At 38.7% G+C, this 20365-nt stretch overlaps 1 protein-coding gene across 1 annotated transcript in view; it reads left to right on the top strand.

Annotated features, from left to right (window-relative positions):
- Positions 1-20154, top strand: part of LOC115627673 (protein lozenge) — a 33576-nt gene extending 13422 nt beyond the window's left edge. The window contains exons 3-5 of the mRNA XM_030523415.1: positions 3041-3154; positions 18723-19514; positions 20111-20154. Of these exons, the coding sequence (XP_030379275.1) occupies positions 3041-3154; positions 18723-19514; positions 20111-20154 (950 nt within the window). The remainder of the gene's footprint in view (positions 1-3040; positions 3155-18722; positions 19515-20110) is intronic.
- Positions 20155-20365: the final 211 nt, after the last annotated feature.

Genomic DNA, 20365 nt, shown 5'->3' with positions numbered 1-20365 from the left:
TGGTGGTAAGAGAGAGAGAGAGAGAGGGAGAGACTGGTGGAGAATCACTGTCGTTCTGTGGGCTGTGCCTGGGCAACTGCAATGGCGACTACGACTGAGGTTTTGCGGTTAACTTGCTGGCTTGTTTCCATAAAAAAAATTAAAGCAACAAAGGAAGAAATAATAAAAAAAAAACAGAGAAAAAAACAAACGACATCGCTTCTGCTGGTGTTTAATTATATACCATACTCTTACCTACACATATGTATGTACAAGTATATGCGTCTGTTTGCGCAAACAGAAGCAGCAACAAAGGAGTTGTTTTTAATACACTTGCAACCGATTGGCCAAAAAATACGTAGAAATGGCAGACAGACTTCCGAAACGTCGCAAAAAAAAAAGAGGAAACGGTCGCATTGTACAACAAATGCGATTGCCACTGAAATCTGCGGAATCAAAGCTGAAATATCGCACGAGATTCGCAAAAAGTGACGCACAATATAGGCACAATGTATCGAATACCAGTATGATGAATATTATCATATCATATATTACACTACATACATAGATTGAACTCTATTCTTTTGCTAGAAACTCCCCAAGACAAGAGTCCAAAACGCTGGCTTTTTAAAAAGTTGCCCAATTAAGAATAATATATGATATGATAATATTCATCATATTCGATAAATTCTGCCATAGATTGAAATCTATTCATTTGCTGGAAACTCCACAAGACTACAGTCCAAAACGTTGGCTTATTAAAAGTTGCCCAATTAAGAATAATATATGATATAATAATATTCATCATATTCGAGAAATTGTGCCATAGATTGAAATCTATTCTTTTGCTCGAAACTTCCGTCCAAAACATTGGCTTTTGAAAAGTTGCCCAATTAAGTATAATACATGATATGATATGAATAATAAATATCATATATTATTCTCATATTCGATAAATTCTGCCATAGATTGAAATCTATTCTTTTGCTCAAAATTCCATAAAACTCCAATCCAATACTTTAGCTTCTTAAAAAGTTGCCCAATTAAGTATAATATATGATATGATATTCGGTAAATTGTGTCATAGATTGAAATCTCTTCATTTGCTGGAAACTCCACAATACTACAGTCCAAAACGCTGGCTTTTTAAAAAGTTGCCCAATTCCATTATAATTTTTAAAGCAGTTCAATATCGGATTATTTAAGCAAAGGCGAAATATCTTGCTCGATTTACAAACAAAATGTGCGAGAACCGCTTCATAACCTAACTATGAGAGATGGCTCCAAACACAAAGAAGTGAATCCTTTTCATTGCTGTTAACGTTTCAAAGTCTGGAATTTCTTCAAATTCAATTTCAATTCATCAAAAACGGTTGAACCGAATTGTGAAAGAACGCTTCGAGAGTGAGAAAAACAGAAGATGACTTCTTGTTTTTAACGCAAAATCAGATAATAACATTTTGAAAAGTTCAATTTAAGATGGAATTCATAAAGTAGTTTTACGTAGTTTTACGCTATTTATGATTGTTTTTGTGAGACGCTTCATTGATAGTTCACATAAAAAATTAAATTAAAATTAATTCTTCAAACACGAAGACGTTCTTCACGTTCGATTCACAAAATTCTTGAATGTCCTTTATAGTCCAACTTCACCTTAGAACTGGTCTTCTATTAATACTTCGAGCACGGCTTCTTCTCGGCCCTCTTTATGACAGAGTCTCCATGTTCTTAAGTAAAATTCTGTAGCGCACTTAAAACTGATCGTGATAGTGTTCTATGAATTAGTCCAGTTTATTCTTCACGTCTTATTTTTCAACGCGATGCAACAATTCTGCATCTCCTTTATTTTACATTTACGGAGTATCTTCTTCAATATTTTAAGAATGAGAATAATTGAACAAAGAATCCAATAATAAATCATACTTAAACGCAAACTATTTTTATTAAGCGCTGCTCAATCAACAATTTTGGTGGCTTAGTCAGAATTTTTCGTTCAGGCAGCTACGAAGAATTCCCGTTAAAGGGTAATCAGACGTTTACTTGTATTTATTTGACGATAACAAAGGCGAACTCAACTGTGACGCACAGATATTTTTATTGTTGAACGACATAGGCGAGCAAATAATATGCGTGTGTTTACAATTTAAAGGTCCCGATGCTAGATAGCACTAGCACTTGATATTAATTAAATACTATTAGTTTACTTTTTTTAAAAGTTGTCACACATCGATGTTGTTAACCATCTACATACGTCTCAATGTATTTACACCACTAAACTGAATCCGTTTAATTGGAGTCTGGGCTTATGGAGTTACAAAGGACTGACAGGGGAGAGACAGACAAACAGACACCCATCGATATTTCTGATTGACTTTTTTGTGTTTGTCCGTCTAACTGGCTAACAGTCTGGGCCGTACAATCAATACAATTCCAATGTACATATGTGGGAGAGTATGTGGGAGAGTGAGTCTATCTGCCTGTCTATTTGTCTATCTGTCTGTCTGTCTCTCTGTCTATCTGCCTGTGTCTGTTGCAGAAACATTCAACTTTGGGCAAACCAATGCAAATAGCCATAAATGCCAGCAGAGTAAATATGCACTGGCCAGGCCCAAGCCCAGGTCGAAAGCCAAAGCGAAAAGGACACACAATGTTGCAGCGAGAGAGTCCATCAATGTGTGAGTCCATCAGAGCTTCATTCAGTTTTCGTTTTTCACTTTTTGAGGCGCGTAACATTTTTTATGGCCTTTTGAGTAGTAAAAAGGAAAACTGCAGCGGCAGAAATTAGTTGGCGCGTCCATTAGGGGACGATAAACCCAGAGTTTATGCCAAGTTCAAACAAATTGCGCCGCCTCGAAGTACAAACTCGTATGTGGTAGTCGAAGGCACCACCTTCATGTTCCAGGCGACAGTTATGGCGCGTGTTTGGCACCACTGTGCACAGTTTTAAATTGATTCCGGTAGCCGGTAGGACGGCAGGCGCATAAATCAGATGTGAACATTAAATACTTCCTTCTTACAACTCACATCTCTCCTTCTTCTTCTTCTCGTCTGCTGATTTCAGGGAAAAGCTTTACCCTCACAATTACCGTTGCAACGAGTCCACCACAGGTGGCTACCTACGCCAAAGCCATTAAAGTGACCGTCGATGGGCCACGGGAACCGCGCTCCAAGACAAGTAAGTACCAATTATCCCCCAAACGAAACTTCAACCCCCAAGAAAACGAAAATAATTAATAGCTCGTAAATTTATATTAATTGTATTTAATATTTTTGGACTGCTTCTTAAATATTTATCCAAAGTGTCCATCAAAATATTACTTAAACTTTATAAAAAAGTCAAACAAAAAATTATTGCGAGCCTGTTTTGATTATTTGGAACTAATCTGCACACCTCCTCGAATTTCGGATAAGTTTATTTAATGGTGTAGCCACTCCGCTTTAATAAGATTATAGAAGGATATAAAAAATATCTCCATTTCACAAAAATAACTGGAGCTATTAAGTCTAAGTTAGATGCCCATCCAACAACACCACTCTACTGCATTTATATTCAAGATACTTATGAGCCTTAAAGAATTAAATAAGTTATTCTAAAGATAAATTTGTAATAGAAGGATTATTTCAAAACTATACAAAACAACAACAGAGAAAAATTAGGGTACAGTAGCTACTCTTTTCAATTCGACTATTACTTTTTTTGTTGTGTAAAACTATATGCATTACATCTAGATTAAGCGGTTCATTAATTTGTAAGCTAAGCTTATACTTAGCTGTTTACAATTTCCCGATTGGGTGCATCCGAATTTTATATATTTTTTGTTAGATAAGAAAAATATACATATGTGACAAATATTGTCACTAAGTTCTCATTCTGGAATTCTATAAAATGGGATGTAACGCATCCGTATCAGAGAAGCCTCCGATTTATTAACAGAAATATACTTTTTACCTAAAATTAACTTTAGATTTTTGTCAAGATTTTTACAAGTACTTATTATTCTTATTGCCGTAGAGACTTTGAACCAAACTGTTGGATTTGTGGAACAGCAGTTATCGGTTACCGATCATTAGCTTTCAATTATCGATTGTTGAGATTTGATTGCTGATTGCAAAAGTTTCTAAATCGAATTTATTACAGAATAGAGTACCGAATATGATTTGGCCATATCATCTTAACAGTCTTTCCTTTAATGGCAATGTTCATGTAATTAACACCTTGTTGCCCATTATTGTTGGCATTTATTAAAGAAATCTAAACGCATTTGACACCTACGAGTATACTCGTAGTAGCAGTAACAACATAAATGAAAGCAACTAGAACAACAATAGCAACAACTTAAGCCAACTTAAGTGAACTAATCGGAAGAAAGAACACAAAGTGCCGGCCGGCCGGTCGGCTGGACGCCCGCCCGCTGCGTTTTGGGTTGCCGCCATGTGCCATGAGCCATGAGCCATGTGGTTTGGAAAATGCTCAGTCTATGGTGAGTGGAGGTGGTCTCGGTTCTCGGCTCTCGATTCTCTGTGCACGGTTCTCGATTGTGAACTCTTAGACCGCATTAAACAAGTGCCTAATTAATGTAAATAGTTAAGCCGATCCAGTCAATTGCACTTAATCCCCACAACAGAAGGTGTGCTCAAAATATTTGGATTGACTTGAAAATTGCAAAAGGTACTGAGTGAGTGAGGAGTCCTGCAGGAGTGCAGGAGTCCTGCAGGAGTCTCCTGAGTCCATTTCAATATCAACTTCAGCTTCAACAGATGACTGCGCCATTTTGCTGACAACATCTCGGGAAGGTGTTTGAAAAGTGCAGCCTGTTCGCTTCACTGACTGACAGACTGTTGGACTGATGTACTGCTGGATTGACTGACGGACGGTTGTAGTTGTTATTGTTGTTGTTGTTGCATTGCTTCTTACGGTTTCTGAAAATTTTGCGGTTTTCAAAGAAAACCTTTTCGCAACGCACAACGTATTGAGTTTTTAGTTCGTGTAATGCATATATGAATTAATTTTTTTTCTCTCCTCTTCTTCTTCTCTTTTTGTTTTTTGTTAATGCATTTTTATGTCTTCACTGCAATACATAATGTGCTGCAGCTTAAGTTTACCTTGAGTTTTGTGTTAATTTCAGACGAATGAACGAACGAACGAACTACCGAACGATCGAGTCGAGTCGAGTCGAAACGAGCACAGGGAGGGTTAAGAGGGGTATTTAATGCCAACAGGCCAATGCTGCTATTGGCCAAAACAAAAGTACAGCCCGACCAACTACTCAACCAACATGCAAGCCATTCCGTTTATGGTGTACACATTTGCGTCTACGAAGACAGTTCCTTCCACGATGTAGGCCCAAAGTTAATTACTTAATTCATCGATTAAGATGTTAATTGCTAACAGCATCTAAGAATTGCTCCAAATTCTATAGTGTAGCCATCTATGGGAATGGCAAGTCATTTTGAGGATTTGAAGATGACTTTTGAAACAAATTCTAAATGAACATACTTCTCTTCATAAATTTCTTTAATTTTAAAGAAAGGGGGAAATTCAAGAGCGTTTGAAAAAGAGGATAATTAAGCACAAATGAAGGCATTACTTTATTTATACCCGACCCATGAATTATTTATTCTTTTTACACCGAAAATTAAAAGCAACATTAAATTTTAATTAATTCCATTAATCTGCCTCTTCATTGCTATTATTTACATTTTCGTAATGCAGTTAAATATGATTTTCAATCCTTTTTCAACATTTTGTTTTTTTCATATTAGATTTATTCATTTATATTTGTTAACTGATGCGAATTCAATATTTTTTGATTAAATAAATGAAATAATAATGAAAAGCGTGAGCAGAAATATGCAGGTTTGAAAACATGATAGAAATGCCTGAATCTCAAGCCTATTGACATATTAAAATGATATCTAATAGGTCATTTGATTGCTCCTCTATTTCCCATTCGGCCAGTAATGGCTGGATAAAAAATTAAAATTAAATAGAACATTTAAGAGACGCTTTAAATAAAATGGAGAAATTAAAAATGGAACATTTAAAATTGTAAAAGGACAAAACATTTTGAAAATAAATCAAGATAGACGTCAACATAAGGAAAGAAATAACCAAAGTTTATATGAAATATGATTGCTTCAGAGTAAATCTGTCCCGTTGATCTTTTCTATATACGAGTAAACATACTACTTATATAGCCAAAACATATATGAAATGTGATTATAATTTGCAATACTTTGCAGGTCCCACCGGTGGTCCGCAATACCGAGCCCTCGCACTGGGCCAACGGCCATATCTCGATGGCTATCCAAAGACCCTGCACGATCTGGAAACGATCCGACGCTCGGCCAAAGTTGCGGTGGCAGCCGCATCGGGCACAACGCCAGTGAGCAGCTCCCTGACCACAAGCTCAAGCATAGTGCAGCAATTAAGCACCAATTACTCATCGTCGAATAGTACAATAAATTCTGATTGCCAGGGCTATAAGCCGAATGCACCGCAAATACCAGGTAAGTGTACAGCCAATTGAAATGCGGGCCAAGGGCTCGGCCAGAGCGGGGATGGCATGGGATGGGAGGTGTTGAGCACGCGAGCTTCACGATCGGCGGATCGTTCGGTCGATTGTGCTCCACTTTCCCGTCATTTCACTCCTTAATGAAGTTATTAATGCTACAGTGTGCGTGATTCGAATCGTGAAGTTGGGGATTTGTTTTTGATTTGAATTCTGATACTGCCTTATTCCTCCGTCTCTCCCCCATCTGCACCTTTCGCGTTTCATCTTCTTCTTTGGTTCGCGTCATTACTTTCGTTGTTGTCTTGGATCTGAATTGAACGTTTTAATTGAGTTAATTGGCTGGCCATTGACGCGATTTATTTTTAGCCATTTATTATTTATATTGTACGAGTATTGTAAACGATATTTTTGACATTTGCCTGCTAATTTCTGTTATTCTCATGTTGCGACAAAATAATAGTTCAGCACAGTTCAAGTTTTAACAAAATTTTGTTTTGCCGCATTTGGTAGACATTTCAAGAGAGAGTACCACAGTTAAGAGTCCATAAAACAAATTGCAAAGTTTCGACATTTTTGGCGCTAAAATTTGCACAAAAAAGAGGAAGTGCCGGACTCGTATGCATTATACTTGTACTATACATATATTTATACTATGTATACCTAAAACCACATTTTCAAAAGCTTGTACGTACTATCTCATTAATTAGCATATCAATTGGAATGGTTTTTTTTGGCTCTGGAAATCCCAAGCGTATACGTTTTATCTGTTTCATTTTAATACGTTGATTATCTTAAATACATACTTAGTATATAACTCAATTAATATACTCTTATTTTATTGAAGTGCTTCCTATTGTCTAATGTGAAATGTGAGTTTTTGTAGCTTTGAATTACCTTTTTTCCGCAGCTGTCTTCCTTGAGAGTAAATAGCTATACAACACACTATTTCCTGCCTTACATATAAGCCTGATAATACAAATAGATAGACTTAAGAGGCCTAAATTTCAATTTTAATGTTATGGGAAAACGGATAAATCGTTGGAGCCGTGCCAGCTCCACTCTTGAATACCCTATAAGCACCCTTTTCCAAGTCTTCTAAGTTCAACTTTTTTACACTCTTTACTCTCTTAATCCCTAGGCAGCTCAAATCTATTTCGCACTTCAGTTTTTTTCTTGTAATATTAATAATCGAAGAAGGCAGTTCTATCTGAAACTCTTGAGTTGATTTCTTTTCTTTTGTGTTTGAAAAATGTTGCTGGAATATTATTTATTTTACTGTATCTTCAATTTTGTTCTATTTGATATCTTCCAATTGAATGATTATGATGGAATATTATTAATTTGATTGTTGTCATAAACTTTTCCAAGTTGCGCAAAAATATTTCCGTTTTGTTTTTCTGTCTCCACTGTCCCCGTCTATTGGCTTTAGTTCAAAGCGCAATTAATATACATACATTTAACAAATTTCGTTTGTTTAAACAAAAGAGCGTCAAGTTGACGTTGAACTGAGTCACAGCCACCAGGCACCAGCCGACTTGGCCAACTGGGCCGGCCAGTCCGCACACACGCATGACTAGCATGAGTCAGTCGATGATTGGAATCGGGAAACGTGGCCGATGTCGAGTCGTCGCTTTAGCCGATGATGCCGGTTCCGTTTGGTTTATTGTTGTTGAAAGACTAGACTAAACTGAAACTGAAGCGTTGCTTATGCTAATTTATTTATTAACTTCGTTTTTGGTTTGTCGCAATTCAATGAGCGGGCAAAATCACACACGCATGCATAAATATATATTGTCAATAAAATGACACATCGTTGTGTCAATTATTAAAACATACAAATGCAAATAAATACTATATACCTATATATAGTATACATATGTCTACCTACATATGTATACATAGTATATATAGTACAAGTATCCAGCAACTACAACCAAAACAACAGCAACAGCAGCAGCAGCAGCTATACGTAAAAGTTGAAGTCTGTTTGCAGCTTTACGTATAAACCGGAAATGCCCAAATCGTCTTTATGAAAAGTCATAGTGCTGCCTTGTTGCTGCTGCTGTGGCTGCTGCCGGTGCCGGTGCCGTTGCTTTTAAGCCAAGTCATAAATATTTAAATGTGGCGCTTAAGCTGTTAATTTACACAAAAATAAAACAAAAACAATGTGCCTGGCAAATAACAAATTCAATGGAAAGCATTGCAAAATTCGAAGAACTCATTTGTTGGCAACGCGAACATTTCTGAGTGTGTGGGCCCAATTGGTTACCAAAGACGAGTTAATTACTAGACAAGGGACAGCTGAAAACCTTAACTCGAGGATCACATACATATATGTAAATAGGTAGTAGCAACGAATTTTGCAGGACTAGCATTATTGTGCCCCAACTCCTCTGAAAAGCTGATCTTAGCACTATATTTTGGAAAATACCCAACCCTCTCAACTAATTGTCTGACAAATCATTTAACATTTCACAAAATAGTTTCCATTTAATCTATTCGTGGGAAACTGGTACACTGAAAATATATAGACATTTATGGAAATATACTGAATAATAAACAGAGTAAAAATTAAAATACTGTGTGTTGATTCCATAAATAGCATTATCACAGCATATCGAAACATTTAATATGTACATACAAGTATGGGTCTGTACCAAAAATCCCCTCATTCCATATAAATAACTAATTGAGATGCTTACAAGTACTTGTAAAAAAAGCACAGCTTGATAAATTATCGATTTGCTAACAATAACATACTTACTATATATAAAGTATCTCTCTGCCCCATTTATGAAGTACATATATGTATTTGTTATGCTAAATATAAATACAGAGAGAGAGTTTCGGTCTTCATTAAAAAACGTACATACTTGTATTTTATAAAATATCTGAGAATATTTAAATACACTAATCAGTTTTAAATCATTTCTAGAACAACATTCTTAACAGCACTCTGCTGGCTTTAAACTTCTTCACACCCAAGACAATCGCACGATTTCAGTTTCCTAGAGTTGGTATTCGCAGATTTTAGTTTCAAATTTTTTGATTCTGCAGAGATTATCGTCCAAAAAATCAATTTACGGATATTATGAGTAATATGCATACTATTATTTCATAGACGGATTTCTTTATTGATTTGATATTTGAAAAATAAATAAATAGAGAAAATATACACTCGATTTAAATTCACAAAACCAAGTCAGAATATTTATTCGATACACTTTCAACTGATTGTAAAAGAATTTAATTATGTATAGGCAATTGTTTATAATAAACAATATTGATGGGGAAAATCTTGTTCATAGAAGGACCCTAATGGTAATAATTATTTATTTATTTATTTTATTAACCTTATCCTAGCGTTACAAGTTCAGGTTACTTTTAAATTATTACGCTAGTCATTAAAATTTTAATTATATGAAACAGTACAGATTGTAGCAACAAATTTCAGTTTAATTCAGAGTCCCATTAATATATTTCAAAACTTTTTAATAATAATAAAAAACTACTCGCTAAGAACTTACAAAGATAGCTCTAAGCGTGGACAGCGGTTGGGGAAGTGGCTGATGCCTTGAAGTTGGCTGCGACAGTGTGGATCTTGCAAAAACAGCTGATTTCTATCGATAATCACAAATCGATACGTGGGCCCCAAAACGGTATTCGAACTATGCACTACTAATTTGCATTACAATATTAACTTAGAAATGAAAATTATCTGCATAGTCGTTCTCGAAATTAAGCCAAATACTAGTGAAGAAGTGTATAAAAACTATTATTAATTCATCAGTATTAGCCATTTATAATTCAAACACACAGTTGATCAGTCAATAATAATGTTAACGATTGCGCTCTCTAACAGCCTTTATCACACCTGTGCGCAATTTGAATAATCAGGCTTTAACTGCCGCCACATGGCGCAACAATTGGCCACTCATTATTGCCAAAAATGTTGCCACACTGCGTGCAAGGGACAATAAAAAAATTAAAATGGCTTTCATTAAATGTTGAGTACAATTTTGAGAGCGTGCAATATGTTTGTAAATAATATTGTGTATATACATACATATATTTGTATGTATGTATGTATGTTGATGTGCCCATGTGTGTGTGTTTGTGCGAAATTAGCGAGCGTGCAATGTTGCAGTGTTGCGCTTTTTTGTGCCCCATGCGCCAAGCCACAAATCAATCCAAATGCGGTTGCGCAGCTGTTGCAGCTACAAGATGCCGATGCCGAGGCAGATGCCGATGTCGATGACGGAGTCGATGCACAAGCTCTCAAAATGTGTGTCGTGTCGTGTCGCAGCGTTAGCCGAAGCTGCTTAGAGTACTAGAGATGGACGCGTGACAAAATAGTAAGACACTCACAAAAGCTACATACATACAAGGTGCGTTCGAAAGTAAACAGGACTTTTTGAATCTAGCGCCCCCTGGTGGCGCTATCTATATGTCGACTGGTGCGTTAGAATCTGCTATCTTTATCGATTGTCCAGTGAGAATTTCATGACATTTCATCGATTGGAAGTGAAGTTATTGCGTTTTAAGTGTCAGTATGTTTGTGTTATCGGTGCGAAAATGAGCTTCGAACAAAGAGCCAACATCAAATTTTGTTTTAAAATTGGTAAAACTTTTACCGAAGCGTTTCAATTGATAGAACAAGTTTATGGCGATGATTGCCTATCCCGTAGCAGAGTGCACGAGTGGTTTCAACGTTTCCAAAGTGGTCGTGAGGACATAAATGACGATCAACATGTGGGCCAATCAAAATTCGTGATCACCGGAAATTCCATCGAAACTTTGGGTGAATTCATCAAAAATTACCCGAAATCATCATTGAAATTGATGGAAATGGAATTGAACATCTCCAAAACATCGATTTATCGCATTTTGACCGAACATTTGGGCTTACGAAAGGTGTGTTCCGCACAAATTGACTGACGACCAAAAATTGCTCTCATCGATCGACGCTTGTGACCGATTTTTTGACCAAAAATCACATGTTAACCATTAACCACTCGCCATATTCACCTGAAATGGCACCGTGCGACTTCTACCTTTTCGGAAAAATGCATTTGCCCATGAAAGGAAAGCGTTAGGCAGACGTAGAGGCCATTGAAAAGGCTTGCACCGGCATACTGGCGGCCATACCGGCCAACGAACTAAAACACTCGTTCGACATGCTTTTGGATCGTGCAAAAAGCTGTATTGAAACAGAAGGAGACTATTTTGAATAAAATAAATTGATTTAGCCGAAAAAACCATGTGTTCCTTTTTTTTTTTAAAAGTCCTGTTTACTTTGAACACACCTTGTACATATGTACTATGTATAATGAAGCCTAAGGAAGATCGTTTTCAAATGCATACACTTTAAAGCTGCATTTTCAATTAAACGTGAAATTGGTAAATATCCGTGGATGGTTCGGAATTGAAATTCCTATTCAGTCATGACACCGTTTTAGCTTCTTTGCTTTGAACAATTATATGTGTTTCCTGCAGAGTGGCACTTTTTTTGTTCAATTATTTAGTTATTTGGGAACTGCAAACTCCTTTGACGATTCGAAACCGTATTGTTGTTACAAAATAGGTCAACGAAAATAGGTCTACAACAACTGGTGTGTTAACATTATTTAAAAGTGTTTCAAAATAGGTCAGCATCGAAAATGAAGGCCATCTTTCTTTTTGACTTACAAGAAGCTTAAGTCTATTTGTTCCCTCATCCCATTACCAATTAATTGTGGCAAGTCAGATTAATAAGTTCACAGCTGATTTATTGTACACATCTTTTATGGCAATTATATAGAAATAACACAATATGTTGGATATTAAAGTTTTTTTCCTATGTTTAATATAATTATTGAATGCGTACATTAAGATTTAGCACCTTAACAATACAGGTTTACAAATACAAAACAGCCTAATCTCGAGGATTAACAAGCAATTGTAGGCTTATGGGTGTCTAATCGTTTTGGCAAGCCCTAATCGTTTTAGCCTTCGCAAAGGTCTAGAAGGAAGGAGTCCTCTTGCAAGCCAACTGCGGTGCCTCAGTAGCATGTCGCTATATTCTTGTGTGCCTTCCAATCTGCTCCTCCTCGGTGAACAGGTTTATTTTAAATTTGACTGTAAACTATAAAATTTTCGTTATAAACATAGTAAATAACAAGAGCTTGAGCTGCTCTTATTGGGTTAGTAGGAAGGTGAAGGTGAAAAAAGTACCTTGTTGTTATTTGAAAAGCAGTCTTTAATTATGTTTGTTTTCGATTATTACCCTCAATACTTGGAGATCTGTTTCGAAGCAGAATCAAGACTTCAAATTTAATAATAACTTAGAACCGAAATTTCAATTCCTCTTAGTTCTGAAAGTCATGATCACATCTGTTGAGTCGCACATTCTCGCACATCCACCTCTTTTGGAGATCTGAGAGTGTTGGGAGCATGAGCTTCTAGCTTCGAGCTGCGTGCAACAGCAATGCTAAATGGCAGCAGCAGCAGCAGCGTCGTCAACGTCGACGTCAGCACATATTGAAATGAAATCTTTTTGGCCCATAAAACGCAAAATGTGGTAAACTTAGCTGGCTAGCTGGTTGGTTGCTCCGTTCGTTGGTTCGTTGGTTGGCTGGTTGGTTGGTTGGCTCGTTGGTTGGTTGCCTGGCTGGCTGGCTGGCTGGCTGGCCACTAACCGCAAACTCACTTCCGTTTCGTGCCGTTGTTGTTGAAGTTGGCTTACAACAACTAAGCATTACATCGCTTGACGCGGCCATTTTACGAAACTTCGACAGACGCCTAAATTTAACGCGTCCTCATAAAGCCAAACAGCCAGCACTTTAATTAACGCTGCGAGCTTATTCTCTAATGAGTCCCCAAGATGGTCGATGAGGCGGATGATGTTAGAATCGCGACCCACAATTTGCAGGGCCTCTCTGTCCCGCTGCCTGGCTCAGCCTTTACCTCTGATGGCGTTGCTGCTGGCTGTGCATGTCTTTATTTTATTTTTTTTTTTATTATTTTTTGTCTTCTTTTTGCACTTTTTTGTTTCTGTTGCTTGAAAGCTGTGAGAACCAGGCGGCCTGTGAAGCCAGGCCAGACCTTATGGCTACTGCTGGTTGCTGCCGCTGCTGCTGCTGCTGTTGCCGCTTTCTACTGCCAACAATTATTGCCTGGCTGTGGTTTTTACATGCCCCGAGATGCGGCAATAGCATTTGCCGTTTGCGTTTGCCGCTCGCCGTTTGCATATTCCTGCGCTTGATTGAGCGCCGAACGGATATGGCCACAAAATCGAAGATATCCGGCAGCCCAAACATTCGGACGGACAGCCAGGCAGACAGTTGTAAAATATTTGTTGGCCCAGTGTGTTGTGTGTGAACTTTAAAGTTTAAAACTTCCTCATTTTTTGTACCCGCGCTGAAAGTTCTTTGTTTCTCAACTCTCTTTCAACGGACGCACATTAATCGCGCATACGCCATGTAGTACGTCAGCAATTATAGCCAAAATAAAGGACAATAATGAAACGAAAATGTGAATTTCGCAGTGCTATCGATCAATCAACATTCGTGCATAGATATTACATTCTCCAAATCGATAGAGCTGTAATTATTGGAATGCCATGTCTACAGCCAGCCAGCAGTAGCGAACTATCGAGAGATTAGAGGAAGGAAACCATAATAAGCCAACAATGCTGAATAGAATGCAGATACAAATATAGAAAATGCCCTCAAACTGGTCCAATGGCTCTTAGACAACTCAGCACCATTTCTTCTTGTTTGTGAGGATGCTTAAAACTGCTGAATTTTTGGCTTAACAGCTTTGCTCTACTTTTTTTTAGGGCCAATTGAGCAGACAATTTTCATTGTTAGCGAATGCATGTCATAATAAACTAAATTATCCACTAAAGACGTATGAAATAACTGTATCCATTTACTGTTTGGTAAGAAAAAATGGACCTTCAATATGTCTAATGCAAACTTAGCTCTAGAACAAAATAAATAATTTAAATACAGTTTTAACAAAGCAAACGTAAATATAGGATTACAACGTTACTTTCGAATTAATAAGTCGTTAAACGCTTTTCTTTTTAAAAATAGATGGACAGACAGACAATGAAACAAATGTTAATCTTGCTGACCATAACATATCCATCAAGAGAACTATAAGCAATATTAATAAAAGAAACTAGTAAGAGCTATCTTGTTGCGATTGGACCGGCAAACAATTTGTTCAAACATGAAAAGTGAATGGAAACAAATTTTTTTAGCATGTTTTTATTATTTGCAGTCGTTGAGCTAAGTTTTTTTTTTATATTTCCTTTGTACTCCACTTGGGAGCTTAGGGCTACTACAAGGACATTTTTTTTCCAATCTTAACACTCTCTATTTCTAGCCGTCTGTCTGGCTGTGTCCCATTTGGTGTTGTTGTGTCTGGGAGAATTCCTGAAGGGTGCATCCGCCGTCAGGTTGCCGTCTTTTTTAGGTCTGCCGATCCCGTCTGCTTCCTTGGGGGTTCCAGCGCCATCCTTGACATCAGACATCGAAGTAGTGGGAGTCCTTTTTGGATTCAGTTGTCTTGTAGTAGTTTCCATAATCATGTAGTTGTCAGTCGACCTGGTGATTGGCCAGATGCGACTTATCCCAGTGGTGGGGCTGCCACCTGTCGCCGCCGGGGAGAGACGTCTTGGGGGGTTTAACTATTGTGCAGTCCAGATAGCGTGGATGGATGTGTTTTTGGGTGGATAAATGACCACGACGTTGAAGGCATGAGCTTAGGAAAGTTTTTTCGAGAGGAGAAAATTTAGGTCATGCTCTCGCCATGAGTGGGGCTCGAACCCACGACCTCTTGTTTGGTGTGCGCATGCGCTATCCACTACGCCACCGAGACCGAGCTAAGTAGTTAGAAAAAAAACATAAATATCTAAAATTTAATTGAAATGTTTGCAAGACAAATGCAACGGTAAATAGCAGAAGAAACAATAACAAAAGCACGTTTTCTTTATTCTCTCACTGAAGTAGTGAAGAAGAAGACAGTCTTCTGCGAGCAAAGCACGAGCTATGGCGAGATCAGGGAATCAGCTGATAGGGTTGCCAGAGCTGCTGCGCACATTCTTATTCTACTACACGTCTTGAATTCATATTTAGACATAACAGGAGAGCAGGAGAGCTCAAGCATTCAGTGAAATGTTTTTTTTTTATTATTTCCATGCACTCCTAAAAAAACTCACTTGGACTTTATTTTGTGATGTGTTTGTTTTGTTAAGTGTTTGCAGTGCCGTTTCAGTGCTACTGTCATGGGTTCACACATTCGTGCTGTGGTTGTTCTTGTGTTTTGCTGTAGTAGTTGCACATATTCCTGCGTGTTCTGCCAGTGTGCGAGTATAGTATAGTAAGACTAAATTACATACTCGGCCTTGCCATGCAGAATTCTGCCACTGCCCCCACCTATCCACCTGCCGACCTGCCGTTGTTGCCTTTCATCCTGCGCGTTTCGCTTCATTGAAATCGTATGTATGTATATGTATATATATGTTCCGTATATACATATGTATGTATGTATATATACTTATACCGATATACATACATATGTATGCAGGTACACATGTATATGTATGTTGTGTGTAAGTGTGCGTGATAACTTGCGGCAGTTGGGTTTTGTGATTACTATTGTTGTTGTTGCTGCTGTTGTTGCTGCTGTTGCTGTTGCTGTTGTAGTTGCAGTTGCAACGCAATTTGCGCCTTAATTGAAACATTAAAATGTGATAAGTGCTGGTTTAAAAGTTGCATGCATGCAATTTTTCCCCTTTCATTAAATGCCGCCGCCCATAATGCTGCCCGTTCCGTGCTGTGTTTGTTGTTGTTGCCACTGCACTCTCAGCGATCTGGGCAGACGTGCAAGCAACTTGCCTGGCTCACCCAACATACATTGTACATATGTACATATTTACATATATACGAAAATATCATCATCATCTTCATCAACTTAAAGATTGTCATTTGCTTGCTGTACGATCTTCAATTTGAATTTGAATTGTTTGCTTAGCTCCCCCTCCTCTGAGTGCCACGCCCCTTAACCCTGCTGGCTGGCAAATTGTTTCTGTGATGGGTTTAGCAAGTCAAGTCAATATGCAATGCTTATTAATTTGTTTTCCTTAATTTTTTCTTTCGTTTGGTTTACCCATCTCCTGGGTTAATAAATTTGATTAATTATGCGCGCATTTTTGGCAGCCTTTTGAGTTTGACTTTTGAGGAAGTGGCGGCATCTTGGACCCGTTGACTTAATTAATCAAAATATGCGCGCGACATTATGTCAAACATTGACGAGCAAGAAGAAGAGGGCGAGAGCGACTATGACGACGACGACGACGTGATGACAGGGACGCCTTCCCAACCCGTTGCCCAGACACATGCCTTGGAATTTTCTTTTCAAAATTGATTTGCCAGTTGGCGGCAAGGTGTGCTCCTTTAAGCCTTTTAGTGTTGTTGGCTGTGCGGAGTGGGGGAGTAGAGGGTCATGACACGCATATGAAATTATTTTTCAATTATACTTTCCGCTGTTGCCTGCCACGCCCACACACATGCACGCACCTCACACCCCCATCCCAACCTCACACCAACCACTGCCCGGCCTCACTGTAAATGGCGTGTGTTTGTGACAAGTGCGCGGGCGTTTTTGTTGTTGTTGTTGTTATTATTATTTGTATTTGTTTAAAGGGGGTTACGGGTAATTGCCTTTGTATCCACGAAGGCGGCGCTGACAGGCGCAAGTCGGCCCAAAATATTAGCACTGTAAATCCTAGCAATCCATCCTTAACACAAATCATCATCCCTGTCCAAAGTGCGAAACACTTTTGACTTTTCGAAAAGTGTAATTGTGATTAGATTCCTAAATCGCGACTCTACCACACCTGTAACATTGAGAGTTGAATACAAACCTCCAATATCGTTAATAAACTGACTGTAAGAAGTTATCAGAAATCCGTCCCTTTCTTAAATTGTGTCTCTACAGTTTATTTTCTTTTTTATACCCTGTACCCAAAGGGTACAAGGGTATATTAGTTTAGTGCGAGTGCACATGGAACACACAGAAGGAGGCTTGGTAGACCCCACAAAGTATATATATTCTTGATCAGCATGACAAGCCGAGTCGATATAGCCATGTCCGTCTGTCCGTCTGTCCGTCTGTCCGTCTGTCTGTCCGTCTGTCTGTCCGTCTGTCTGTCTGTATGAACGCAAGGATCTCCGAAAGTATAAGAGCTAGAATAACCAAACTTGGTATACAGATTCTCCTGAGACCGAGAAAGGACGAGTTTGTTCATTTTTTCTGATCCACCCCCCCACTCCCCCCCTATTAATGATTTTCTATAACTCCCGTAATTCTTGGAATTTTGAACTAAAATTTGGTAGTCACATTAGGTTAGTAATTATATAACCGTATACCAAGTCTCATTATGATAGAATGATCGGAAAGAAAGTTATAGCCATATAACCAGGCTCAATGCACACATACATACATATGTACAAGTACACAAACACGCATAGACACGATTCTGATGTAATTGTAAATGTATGTATGCATGCATGGAATATTTTATATTTAATTAGTTAATATTTAGTTAATTAATTAAATTAATTTAGTTAATTAATTTAATTAAATTAATTAATTAATTTAATTACTTTTTTGTGGGGTGGTACAGGGTATTTAAGAGTTGAGCCTGCTCGACTTTAGCATTCCTTTCTTGTTTTTTTTAAAATAACAACCATGCCTGATTCTCTGGCAATTAAATAAAGAAAATTGAACTGAGACCTTAATCCTTAATCTGTTCAAAAAACACATTGTTTATTTCTATACTATATATCACTTTTTTTATGTTTGTGGGCTAGTACTCCAAACATTGCTTCTTTCTGGATAGGTAACTGCAAAAGTAATTTATGTGATTTCAAATACTGAGTCTGGATTGGAATATATTTTCCAATATAACTGGAAAAAAAGGAAAGAAGGAAGAAAAGGAAAAAAAACAATATACCATCTTTCTTTCTTTTATCGACCTCTCCACATCTGACAGCTTGTATTCCCTTTTCTTAATCTAGTACAAGTTATTATTAGTCTTTCCAATAATTCCGCCAAGGGAGCACATTTTAAAAATTACCCGAAAAATTATGCCGAAACTTTTTCTAGTGACTTCAAAAAAAAACCGGTATGCGTGTACTGATGCCGTCCTTTTTTTATTCTCTTCGTCTTTTTTAGAAACGGATCTGATAGGCGCGGCTGAATGGACGGGTTCTGCTGCCGCGTCGGGTGCCACCTACTCGGTGGGCGTGGGGGTGGGCACATCGCTGCCCTACCACGCCCACGCGCACGGCCACCACGGACACACGCATCATGGGGTACATCATCATACCGCCCATCACTTGCAGCACCATCCCAGCGCCACTGCGGTGGCTCTGCCGCCTCCACCGCCGCCGCCTGCTGCAGCACCCGTCCCCAATGCTGCTGCCGCTGCCATGAATCCTTATGGCAGTGCGATGGGGGCTTATGACACCACCACCTTGAGCGCCGCCGCCGATAACTACCACTTGCCCACAGTACTGCCCGATATGCATGGCTTCTGCGCCACCGCACCCACGGATCCGTATCAGACGGCAGCCGCTGCCAGTGGCTATGGTGGTGGTGGTAAGACGGATCTGGATACGTTAAATGCTGGCTATGGAACGGCCACGGCCTACAACAATGCCTGGTCGAATGGCTACAATAACTATCAGTATGGCAGTTGCTCGGCGACAGCGCAATATGGTGGTGCACATGCGGTGGCACCACCGCCACCACCACCGGTGGTGCTGTACCCTCAGCTCTATTCGACAGTCAATCAGAATCAGATCCATCTGCATCTGCACAGCAGCGAGAAGTTGGAGCAGTATCTGGGATCGGCGGATCAGCAGCTGACCATCAGCTCATTGGCCGGAAGCCGCTCCGGCATTGAGATTGGACTGGGTGCCACCGAGCAGGAGCAGGCACCAGCGGTTGTCGATCCGGCGGAGAGTAGCGCACAGAACTATCATCTGCATCATCACCACCATCAACATCCGCACGAGGCACAGCGCCAACAGCATCTGGAGGCGCAGCAGCAGCAACAACAACAACAGCAGCAGGGAGATGTAGGTGGGGATGCGCATGCGCCGCGGGACGAGGATGTGGGCGATCTGACGCAAGTCTGGCGTCCCTATTGACACAATTTTAACATTGTGGTTCCGCCGCCACCATCACAGTCGAGGCCTCCATCGCTCTATGGTGGGAGGCGCACCTATCTGCACATAGAACTGAACTAGAAAAGTTTTGACGTTCCCAAACGTTCTTTTTTTTTTGAATACTATATATGTATGTATATCTAACGGATAAGCTGGAATTTAGGCTCGCAAGCGCTGTAAATAATACTCTATTTGTAATGATAAAATGATGTTAATAATGCATCCGATTATTTATGAAACACATACCACATGTCCATATAGCTACCGAAATCCAATCCAGTATATCCCGGTATCCTTAGTATGTACACCTGCACTTATCCATATTATATATACCTAAAAAATCATATCTATGAGAGATAAACAATATAAATATACACTTTTTTTTCTTAGAATTAAGCCATTTTAGAGATAATACGCACAATTTCGGATCGTAAGCTATGCTATAATCCAATTGCATGTGTCGCGATTTCTGTTATGTATTTTGTTTAAACAAATCCAATGAGATGAAATAATGAAATGAAGACTATAAATAAAGTTATTTATTATAAAAAGAAAAACACGCTCGTTTTGTGGACTAGAAAGCGCTCGCAGAGCTGGAAGGCGGACGTGGAACAAACCGTCAAGTTGTCAAGCCTACAGTAACTT

Source organism: Scaptodrosophila lebanonensis, unplaced genomic scaffold (assembly GCF_003285725.1).
Source record: "Scaptodrosophila lebanonensis strain 11010-0011.00,11010-0021.00 unplaced genomic scaffold, SlebRS2 tig00000096-arrow-pilon, whole genome shotgun sequence".
NCBI classification, from domain to species: Eukaryota; Metazoa; Arthropoda; class Insecta; order Diptera; family Drosophilidae; genus Scaptodrosophila; species Scaptodrosophila lebanonensis.
Note: the sequence above shows the minus strand (reverse complement) of the source record. Positions and strands in the feature narration are given on the sequence as shown.